This window comes from Syngnathoides biaculeatus, chromosome 18 (assembly GCF_019802595.1).
Source record: "Syngnathoides biaculeatus isolate LvHL_M chromosome 18, ASM1980259v1, whole genome shotgun sequence".
In the NCBI taxonomy this organism is placed as follows: domain Eukaryota; kingdom Metazoa; phylum Chordata; class Actinopteri; order Syngnathiformes; family Syngnathidae; genus Syngnathoides; species Syngnathoides biaculeatus.
The window spans coordinates 17821900-17833794 of NC_084657.1; the positions used below are offsets into that span (position 1 = coordinate 17821900).

Sequence of the window (11895 nt, forward strand, 5' to 3'; positions counted from 1 at the left end):
TGTTATCTGCATACTATTCCAATTTATGAATGTAACTGCATGAAGTGTGTTTTTCTGGACATACTGGACATAGGCGTCACTCAAGCTTTGAATACCAGTGACGCACACACATCCTCACACACAGCATGCATAATGGAATTCTGGGCATTGACTGCTTTTCAGGTAGAACTTGAATTGCAAAACGCCACATACACACAATGTCCACGGTAATCTATTGAATGAGGACCATTGCCGGATCGATGTTAAATAAGGAGCCTGTTATCAGCCTTTAGCTGAAAGTCAACTCAAGCAATGATTTAAATTCAAATCCACCCTATAGATGTACGGCCCAAGCAAAACACAATGAAAAGAAGATTGAAACAATGCACATTGTTTAAAATATTTTAAATATGAAACAAACTTTAATTGAAACTACGTATCAAGGTTGGCATACTGTCCCTCGCAGTATATATATATATTTTTATAAATACAGATTATACTCTGAAAAAAGTGCTATTTTGTAACTTCTTACTACATACATACGTTCATGATGTTTTCAGTGCATAACTTGCTTCTTATACAGTATATCCATTGATACTTGCTGTCTATTGTTGTCTTGTAATGCTGCTCTAAAAAGTGATATGATTGTAATGTATCTCATAGTATCTTGATTTATGTTAGAGTATTGCATTGTATTACATAAACTATTGTCATTCAGTCTTTAACTCATTCAATGCCATAGACGTTTATATTCGTCAACTGGGATCCAATAATTTACTGACATAGACATAGTGGCCAAGTGTATTTTTCAGTGTTTCGTCATGGAAGAGGGTCTTGCCCAGCTTGTCTGCGAAACCACTGTAATGACTAGTAGATCCTATGGGGTGAGTCTCATCTTGTCACATCGATTAAGAGGGATAGATATACCAACATGTTGAAAGTCAGACAGATTTAGGCACCTGATATATGCATATGTGTGACGTAAAGTGTGTGTCACGATGCTTTGAAACGACAATGCAGTTCATGGAGTGCAGCATGGTGAACGCAATGTAAAAATGCCCACACTCGAGCCATGTGGTGAGTCAGCGTCGCTCATGGCATGTTTCTTAGTTGTTCTTCGGAAACAAACCATCAAAATCCCTTACTCAGGTTTGTTTTTGATGTTTTATAGTTTTGTGGGGGATGGAATAAAAACATTAGTGTCAAAGTCATGGTTGTGATTTTTCATATAAAACTTGTTTTCCCCACTACTTGATCGGAAACCGAAGTCTTTGGTGCGTTTGTTTTGTCTCCCTTTTGAAGACTCCAAACCAATGTTGAAATGGAGAAAGTTGTCCTTTCAAGGTCGTTTTATTACTTGCTTTTAGTGTGCTTTACAATGATTTTGAAAAAAGAAAAACACCTGCATTATTCTGACAACAAGCTCTGATAAAGCACCCTGGAATATAGTGCTCGATTGGATGCCGACAATGTGACTGCAAGAAACTGTGAAGTGGTTAGTGAGAGGCAGACAATACTGACCCAACAGTTGATAGGTTGTGATGACTAGCCAGAATGCACGAGAATAAATCTTCGCAGTTCACTAGAAACACATATATCAGCCAACCTCGCTGCGATGCTTTGTTGTCTCCATTGTGAAAAGCTTTACATTTGCAGTAGATACTTATTATTTGACTTTGTCTTTTGCCTCTAAAAGTAAACTTTCCCTGCTCTCATCCAGCCTAAGTAAATAAATGACCTTTTTGGTCATACTGGAACACATACATTTGTGCCCCTTGGAACAATCAAAAAATTGTTTACTTGATACGAGGCAGCATTAATAGGGTTCAATCATACATGCCCCATGGGCCAGCAAAAAAAAGGCCACTTTTTACAAGGTATATCATGTACATAAACATAAATGCACTCAGTTAGCAGCCCAGATGGTTGGGCAAAATTCACTTGATAAATAAAGTAAAATTGATTTTTTTCAAGCAAATTTGTATTGCATTGTATTTTTTTTTAATTGATAAAAAGACACAAGTCAATATAGTACTGCTAATATTCCAAAATGCATGGTGAATAAACATAAGCCTTCAGCCACTCTTTGAGGAAATCCGGGTAGTATCTCCGGGTAAAGCCTATCCGTGACAATCAAGCTGTAATCACAAACTTCATTCTCCACCTCTCAAGAACTTTATTCGCAGTGAGTCCAAGCAGACTAACAAATGCAGCAGCGGGCCAGTGGACTCAGATGGTCAGACGATTAAACCACTTTGACTTGTCACTGTCTAATCCCCCTCGCAGGCCAAGGCGCAAACCTTGTGTCATCATTCAATGCAGAGTGGAACATGTGGACACAGCTGAGAGTGGAGATTGCAAAAAAAAAAAAAAAGGACACCACTAATTTTGCATAAATATTGTTTATGTCAGCATTGTTAAAAGACAAAGCAAACTTAATGGTGATCTGGGGTAAAGGGTGTGTGAGCGGTAACATTCGAGAAGTTCCAAATAAGAATGGTCAACTTAGAATGTACGTGTAACATATTTGCTAGTGTTGCATTCAAGTGTCTAAACTTTTTCTGATAGTGAAAGTTTTCATGGGGATATGTTGGTACACTACTAGCATGAATAATGCATGTCGATCTTTGATTTTATTTTACAGTTTTTACACTTGAACCAAACATCCCTTGTGACTCTCTAAAAGATTGGGAGATTTGCTTAGAATATTTGCAGAATATGGACATCATAGTATACTGGATGCAATTCTCATATATTTCATTCCAGCAATTTTATCAAAGAATAGCATGTGGGAAATAGGGAAGTAAATGCAATAGTAACCTATATCAGTGATTTTGTGTGTGCCGTGAGAGATCGTCAGGTGTGCCGTGAGAAATTATCCAATATCACTTTTTTTTTTTTAAATTAACATTTATTAATAATTTTCTGCAAATATTATCTCATTGTCCAGTGTCCCTGCTGTAAAGGCTGGCAGAGTAATATAATATTTGTCCGTGTGACAACACGTAGCTGATTGCCTCGTTCCTCCAAGAGAATTAGTGATGCACCTGAGAGGCCGACACCTATTCCGTTATGCCTGGTGTGTGGCGAGAAGCTATCCAACAGCGCCATGGTGCCAAGCAAGCTTAAACGCCATCTCCAAACGACACACCCGTCGCTTCAAAACAAGCTGATAGACTATTTTGTTCGCCTGCGTGTAAACACAGAGAAACAGGCAACGTTTATGAGGAAAAAGCACAAAGCTAAATGAGAAAGCGCTCAAAGCTAGTTACCTAGTCGCCGAACTTGTTGCGAAATCAAAAAAGCCGCACACTGTGGCAGAGAGATTAATACTACCTGCCTGTAAAGCCATTGTCAACAAGATGCTCGGCCCTGATGCGGTTAAAGACATAGCTAAAGTCCCGCTCTCTGATAACACAATTGCCAGGCGTATTGATGACATGTCTACAGACATCGAAAGCCATGTTTTAGAAAAGGTACGCATCAGTAGGAAATTTGGGTTGCAAGTTGACGAGTCTACGGATATTAGTGGACATTCTCAGCTCTTGGCCTATGTGCGTTTTGTGGATGGAGATGCCTTTAGAGAAAACTTCCCATTTTGCAAGGCACTGCCAGAAAAAACAACTGGAGAGGATATTTTTCGGGTCACATCAGAATATCTTGACCAGGGAGGACTCACGTGGGAAAACTGCACAAGTGTGTGCACTGATGGAGCTGCAGCCATGGTCGGGCGCACCAAAGGCTTCGTGAGTAGAGTGAAGGAAAGAAACCCAGATCTGATTGTTACGCACTGTTTTTTGCACCGTGAGGCCCTCGTTGCTAAGACTTTACCAGCAGAACTGGTTCCTGTGTTGGATGATGTGGTGCGCATAGTGAACTTTGTAAAGACACGACCTCTGAAAAGCCGTATATTCGCATCTCTGTGTGAGGAAATGGGAGCGGAGCATAAAGCCTTATTGCTCCATACGGAGGTCCGATGGTTGTCGCGCGGTGCTGACCCGTGTGTATGGAACTTAAAATGTTTCTGACAAATGAGAGGTCTGATTATTCAAATCTGTTTGCAAGTGACAAGTGGTGCGCAAAGCTGGCATACCTGGCTGATATATTTCATCATCTTAATGAACTGAACACAAGGATGCAGGCCCGAAATGAAAACCTGCTTACAAGCACAGATAAAATAAATGGATTCCGTTTAAAGGTCCACCTCTGGCAACAACATGTGCAACGTGCCAACCTGGAGATGTTCCCACTCACAGACAAACGGCAAAGCAACACTGCTGCACTGTCTGAGGTAATAGGTAAACCTTTGAAAAGTCTTGAGGAGAAGTTGTCATTTTATTTCTCTTCAGCCTCCACTGAATGCTTTGACTGGGTTCGGGACCCATACAGCTCGGCATCAGTTGTTGGAAAGGACATGACTTTACAAGAGCAGGAGGAACTAACTGAACTGAAACAGGATCGTGGTTTAAAACTAAGATTTGCTGATCTTCCTTTGGACAGTTTTTGGTTGACTGCTGCCAAGGAGTTCCCCATTCTGGCCAACAAAGCTGTTCTGACATTGCTCCCATTTTCCACAACATATCTGTGTGAGCTGAGCTTTTCAAGCCTAACTGCTATAAAAACTAAAAACAGAGAGAGACTGAGAGCTGTTGAGGAAGAGCTTCGTGTGTGTCTTTCTTCTATTCCTGCCAGTATATCGGCTTTGTGTTCATCTAAACAGGCCCAGGTTTCACACTGACTTTCCAATGTAAAAAATGTGCCGTGGCTCAAAAAAGGTTGAAAAACACTGACCCAGATGATATTTACCATCATTGGCCACCATTACTATCTGCCGCAAACCAGGCTTTAGTTAATGTGCACTTGATGCAAAAAGTTAAAATAAATTCATTTCATTCATCAAAACTTTAAGCTGCTCAATAAAATGTACCTTTTTCAATTTTTATAATTAACAGAAGTGTGTAGAGTTGCGAAATATCATACTCAAGTATGAGTACTGTTACTTTAGAATGATATGGCTCAAGTAAAATTAAAAATAAGTCCTCCCTTTTTTCTAAAGGCAATAAAATTTCCAGGAAGGCAACATTGTATTTTACATAATTTAATTAGAATATACATAACGTTTGAAAATGTAAATAAATGCTACCGGATGAACTGGACCATGCCCATCTTTTGGCTTCCAATCCAACAACATTTTGGAGCCGCTCACTTACTTGGCAGAGCCGTGAGAGAACCAAACAATGTGTTGTCATTTCACTGTGATACCTGTTGACAGGATAGCGTCAGAATAGCACAGTCGTGCTTATATGGTGACAGACAATGTGCGAGGTGTCAGTCACACCAGCAGCCCCTGCAAAGATTCCAGCTGTGAAAACAACATTTCGACTGAGGGAAGCGGATGACCAGATAAAAGTCTTCCAGCTTAGTTCCCGAAACTTCACCCCTCAGCTGTGTCTGTGCGGCGCTTATTTAGCATATAAGGCGGGTCTGTTTGTTATATCTGATATTAAAGCTGAAGCTTGCCATGCATCAGCCAAAGTCCATTTTTCCTACTGCAGCTCGCAGAACATCACTTTTAGACATTCTAAGTTAACTACAGTCCCCCGCAGTTGAAATAAATACTTTCCCATTATTTACATTTTAGTAAATGAAAAGCTTGGACACACTTTTTTGCGACATAATATCAGAACATTTCCCACAAGAATTGAATATAGGAGAAGACAAAAGTTGTTTCCTTGCTTTTCCGCTGCAACGTCTTCTGGGAGTACTTTCTGACAAGAGGCTGATGTGTCTCTGAGAAGTTTTGTTCATTCATCCGCAAGAAACATGTTTGAGTTCAAAGCTCAATGATGTTGGACCTAAGTTAGACCTGACGTAAAAGATTCACCATTTGATGGAGTTGTGGTCAAGGCCCAAGCCAAACCCTGACCAAACTGATCCAAGCATGTCTTTACGGGCCTTGCTTTGTGCACAGGACCAGAAAAAAAAAAAAAAAAAAAAAGAATACAAGTATACAAATTGTCCAAGGATGATGAAGAGATTCAAAGCGTTTATTGATTACTGGATACTTGTGTCCACAGCGATCTATGTGACGATTCTGAAACAGCAACATCGATCAAAAATGAGACTCAAGGAAATTATATTTAATGATGCCGATTAATGACTTGGCATGACATATGAGGCTTTCTTGACGCATCCTGTTTGCTCCCGGTGACTGTATTATGGCACCAATTTAAGTCCTAGATGAACCCCGGATGAGACACCGCTCTGGCCGTTACGTAATCCAAACATTGACATTGCTGCAGGCCGCGCGTCGAGATGAAAGCGAGGGGGTGGTGATCCTTTGTGGGGCACACGGAGAAGGTAAACGTCCTCAGCTGTATGTACATGATGCTGCATATGCTAAAAACCAAGAGTCCTTCCAAATAACGTGAACAAAACTTTTTCTTCTTTGACTTAAAGTACACTTTCAAAGTTTTATTTTTGGTTTAGTACTGTACATGTATATACCACCTTGAATTCACCTGACTAAATTATTTCACCTAACTCCACCTGACCCCTTAAGCAAGTACAATGTGGAAATCATTATAAGCAGGTAATCTTGAGATATGATACCGGATCACTCAGCTAGTGTGGCAAATGGCAACATGATTAAACACAGTATGAGCTGGTGATTGCTGCAGAACTCTAATATTTATCCCCACCCATACACCCCCACCCCAAAGGCTGGGTGCCAGCCAGTGGCAAATTTTAGAATTATTTTTCCATTATAAAAAAATTATGACTCAAAACATATATTTTATACATTTAATTATATTGCTAAATTGTGAGCAATATTTCCAGCATATGTATAAATACAAATATTCATGTTTTTTTTTATTTATGGCCACTATTATCTTATTATTTAACACTACTGTATATCACCATGGGTAAATTTCTTATTGATAAACTATGCTATGACTAATTTTATTTGAGGAATTTTCCTTATTTATTTATTTGAGGAATACAGTACCGGCAAAAAAATTCTCAGATTTTTTTAAATGTATTTATTCACAAGGTGCTGAGTGTCTTAAACAAAGAAATCCAATCTGAGAATCTTGTATTGTAATCCATCCATCCAATTTCTTAGCTGCTTATCCTCACAAGGGTCGCGGGAGTGCTGGAGCCTATCCCAGCTGTCAATGGGCAGGAAGCGGGGTACACTTTGAACCGGTTGCCAGCCAATCCCAGGGCACATAGACACAAATAGCCGCATTCACAATCACACTTAGGGGCAATTTAGAGTGTCCAATTAATGTTGCATGTTTTTAGGATGTGGAAGGAAACCGGAATGCCTGGAGAAAACCCACGCACGCATGGAGAGAACATGCAACCTCCACACAGGGAGGGCTGGGATTGAACTGTGAGGCTAACGCTTTCCAGCTGAGCCACAGTGCCGGCGTCTTCTATTGTAAAACCAAAATTAATCTTATTCAGGATCAAAATCATATGGTTGTTGTATTTTTGTTGTTCAACATCCAGCTCAACTGTCAAACAGATGAAGTCAATGTAGTTGAATTAATATCCTTTTTAAAGCTCTCAGGTGCAGATGAGATATGACAACGCGAGTAAGTGGCTCCACAATCTTCCCTCCCTTTTATTATCATATGGGAAGCAATAATCTTTTCTCGCCTTCCAGCCAACATCCATAATAATATATCTGTATGATATATTGTCGCGGTGCCACAGACGGCCCACCCGGATTCTCCTTTGCTGAGCTTTCTCTCAAAAGAACTTCACATGCAAAGACTAAAATAAGCTCTGAAAGAAAGGCATTTGCATAACGCTCACATGTCAAAAGTGTGAATATTCGAGCTTCACATCGGTCGGCCAGGCCACCTGCCTCGGGTGGAACGTGTAACATGACATTGGTATTCGGAGTGTGTTTGCCCTTTGTATGCGCACCACTGAGTCACGCACGGTGAACTCTAAGCAGCAAGAGGTTCATGACCTCAACACTATTTGGCTTTCTGGGTGGCAAATCTTTCGTGTCACCATCTCTCTATCCCCCCCCCCCTCTCTCGCTCTCCCACATACACTGAGGTGATAAATGTGACCCCCAGGTCTTACGCACTCATATTCATTTTCACCCTTCAAGCCTCTTGACACCCCACATCAGCCAGCCACCTCCTCATTGCGTATTTGCAGCACGTAATGTCGTTTTCTACACACGGCGACAGTACAGTAATTAGTCAATTGCACACTTTCAACTGACTTGCCTTTAATTGTCAATCAAAGGAGAAAAAAAAGTGGTCTTTTATGCCACTGAAATGTGCTGTAGAATATTTTAGAATTGCATTATTTGAATTGTTTTATAAAACTTTCAATGACACATTTAGCTTGAGGATTCAAGAGCAATACTAATAGTTGTACACTAAGTGAAATTAGAGAAAGCTTGTTTGATTGAGTCATCAAGATATTTATGTACTTTAGAATTTATTGACAAGGACTTTAAAAAAATGTTATATTCAAAGGTTTTCTGGGGGATCGACGACACATTCGATATAAATGAATGGTAACATCATTTGTAAATATCCTTTACATTTCAAATTTGTATTCTGTACACTGACCACAAACATCACGGAAATGTGGAGTCCAATAAATTAGATTTTAAGATTACATTTCTAGTTAATTTCTCAAACTTTTCAATGGGTACTTAAGATGGAGTGTTTATATTCACATTATTTGTGAATTAACGAGAATATCTTTTGATTTTTCTTCTTCCTAAATTATCCAATTTTCTGACCATCTACTGACATATCCTGAAGACAAAAAATTGCTGGAACATCCTGGCCTATTTGAGAATTTGGAGGGAATTTTTCCGCGCATTCATAATGGGCATCAAATGTCCACTGATTGTCACTATTCGCTGGGCTCAGTACCCATTTTCCATGAATAGTGGGGGAGAACTGTATTGGTTTTTGCATATTTTGTTTGGTGCCCTGCGATTGACTTGGCGACCATTTCAGGGTGTATTCCGCCTTTGGCCCGATTTGGCTGGGATAGCACTCCAATGCCCCTCAATCCAAAACTGGACAAGTGGTATTGAGGTCAATGGATGGATGAATGTTCGTTTTGTTTTTGTTTGTTTTGGACTAAAAAAAGCAGAAGAATCAACTAAGTAGCCCCTTGAGATACATTCATGTGGAGTGCACCTAAAGGGACAGAAATTGATTCAGACTCTACTTCTAACTTAATCAGAACACTTCACAATTAAAGGAAGTTGTGTGTGCCAAATGCAGCCAGTATCATTTGAACCTAATCCCTGATGTAACTAAATCCCATAATAACTTGCCAATACATTCCATGAGCTTTAGCCCTGGGGAGTTCATAGCAGCTAAAGCCCAACACAAACTGTAGACTGTAATTGATTACACTTACAAGCACAAGACCAAAAATGTGATTTGTATTCTCCTCCTTTACATGCTCTACAGCATTTAGTGTATAATATGTATGGACATGTCAAATAGAAACATTCAAATTTGTTTCATTTGACATTTTGGGCCTTAGCATCCTTGTGGTCAATCGTGATAAGACAATTTTTGTAGGAACATGTCTTAAATTGCTGATAAGAATGTGATAGTTAGGCTGCAGACATAAAAGAGCCTCTTATATAATGTTTGTCTTTGACTTCTAGGTAATCCCCAGGTCATGTTTTGCAGTACAATTTAACCTATATGTGTCACGTGTGTGCGCGCCACATGTGTATTTGTCTCCATTTGCAAATAGACGTGGCCTCGTCTGCTTTGGGCATCACGTCTCCACTCAAGCAGGCAGTCTACATGTGCACAAACACAACAACATGAACAAAAAGCCCTGAGGGGGGTTTTCGCTGCTGCCAAAAATATTCCACATGACATCCAAACATGAGTCACATCACAGCCAGCACTGAAACCACGCCAAAACAAGCGTTTGCATTTTCATATTTATACATAAACGTGGAATAAAGCAGTCCGGAGAATTGAAGTAAAATTGATAAAATAGCAGATGATGATGATGGAAACTACGGTTACAATTTTCATACGTGACCTTTCAGGGAAGAAAAGGGTGCTGTTCCAGCAAACCATCAGTAGGAGGTGCACTTGTATGGAGCAAAACCTCTCACTTCAATTCCAGTCAGTTGCCAGTAAATAAAATAAAATAAAATAAAATAAAATAAAATAAAATAAAGCACTTGTAAACCCAGCGTAGCACATAAACTTAAAATCTTTTTCTTTTAAATAATCACTGAAGTCACAATGCATTTACATTACAATATCATCCCTTGCAGTCAGTTTGCAGGAGACTGGGAAGTTATTATTTTTTTGCCCCCATGCATTTTTATCGCTCTATAAATAACTAATGATTTAAAATAAATAATTACAAATACAAATTTAAACTATAATTTAAACTGCAAACCTCTCACCTTTTGAGCCATTAAACACAACGTCAATACAAAAACAAGTGTGGGGATTTCCCCTCTGTGAATTTGAGAGGGTATCCCACCCCCCACGCGTACCCACCCCACCCCACCACCCTCGTGCGATCATACCGCAGGAATAATTAGCCCAACATGTACAATAACTTACCATGTTGACTTCTGACACCATGTCTATGCTGGCGATGTCAATATTCATGCCCACTCCCACTGGTGCACCTGAGGTGGATTGATTAAAAAAAATCACTGGGAACAGTGGTGCAAAAAAAAAAAAAAAACCCTGCATATTTGACAAGTTGAAATGGAGAGAGATGTTTATGTTGCAATGCATGCACAAGTAGTTTGTGCGTGTGATTTCGAACGTGCACATATAGCAAATCACTTGGCTTTTACACAGCATCGCGTTGCACTGGTGCAGAAAGTGACAACTAACAAGATTTACCTCCGAAATCTGGCCTCAGTCGTATATCATAACCGTTCAGCAGCCTATCCACCGTTTCTTTAACCAAAGGCATATTGCTGGGATCATTCACGCCGACGCTGTGAAGGAGCACACGCGCGCACACACACACACACACACACACACACACACACACACACGCATGCACAAATTAACAAATTAAGGTGACAAAACATTCCATGGAGCGCAAAGTCTCCTCCACGCCGTGTCCATTGCTGGTCCGGGCGGTCAAAAAAAAAAAAAAAAAAAAAAAGAGAGAGTAGGAGCATCCTTACCTTTGTGCGCACACCACGGCTACTACGAGGGGGAAAACCCCGACACAAAACCACCATTTTCTTCTTCTTAACACGACCATGCTCGCGTCTTTTGATGGCGTGTTTTTTTTTCAGCCTCCTTCTAGAGAAGACAAGACGAGCCACAACTTATTCTTGCCAGTGCGGTAATTCCAATGCCGGGCGCATGCGCAGTCCGCACTACAACGTGAAGACTGATGATGATGAAGATGACGATGATGATGCTTGTGACAGAAGTGTAGTATACAAAAAAAGACAAGCGTGGGTGGAGTTTAAAGGGTGGGAGTCAACTGTGAGTCGTGGGGGATCTCCCTCTGTGATCGACTGAGATTAGGTTGCAGGTTAGACTCCCCTGGAAATGAGCAAGGCACGTCTTCATGTTAACTGCAAGTTTCACCCACTGACTACACTTTTAATCTCTTGTAGTCAATAAAATAAGCAAATCCATTTAAATGGAAATAGGATGTGCAGTTTTAGTGCACAAACACTGGAAAATTCCCAAAGTCCATTTGCACAGATCCAATGCAAAAACTTTACAACAGTGAAGTTGATGCAGTCATGTAGAAGTGCACTGTATCGCACAGTTTGTTTTTTTTTTTAATTCAGAGCCTCAAATGTAAGCAAGCAATCTATTTGTCATACTTCTCACACTAAATTGTTAAAATTAGCATTACTATGCAGATGTTTGTAAAGGTGAAGCATAAGAGAAC

The 11895-nt window shown here is 40.0% G+C and overlaps 1 protein-coding gene across 2 annotated transcripts in view; it reads right to left on the reverse strand.

Annotated features, from left to right (window-relative positions):
• The window catches only part of LOC133491732 (gamma-aminobutyric acid receptor subunit beta-2), a 47539-nt gene extending 36292 nt beyond the window's left edge, over positions 1–11247 (reverse strand). For both annotated transcript variants that reach the window (XM_061803278.1, XM_061803277.1), the window contains exons 1-3: positions 11168–11247; positions 10875–10972; positions 10584–10651 (exon numbers count right to left, since the gene is read on the reverse strand). In XM_061803278.1, the coding sequence (XP_061659262.1) occupies positions 10584–10651; positions 10875–10972; positions 11168–11247 (246 nt within the window). The remainder of the gene's footprint in view (positions 1–10583; positions 10652–10874; positions 10973–11167) is intronic.
• Positions 11248–11895: the final 648 nt, after the last annotated feature.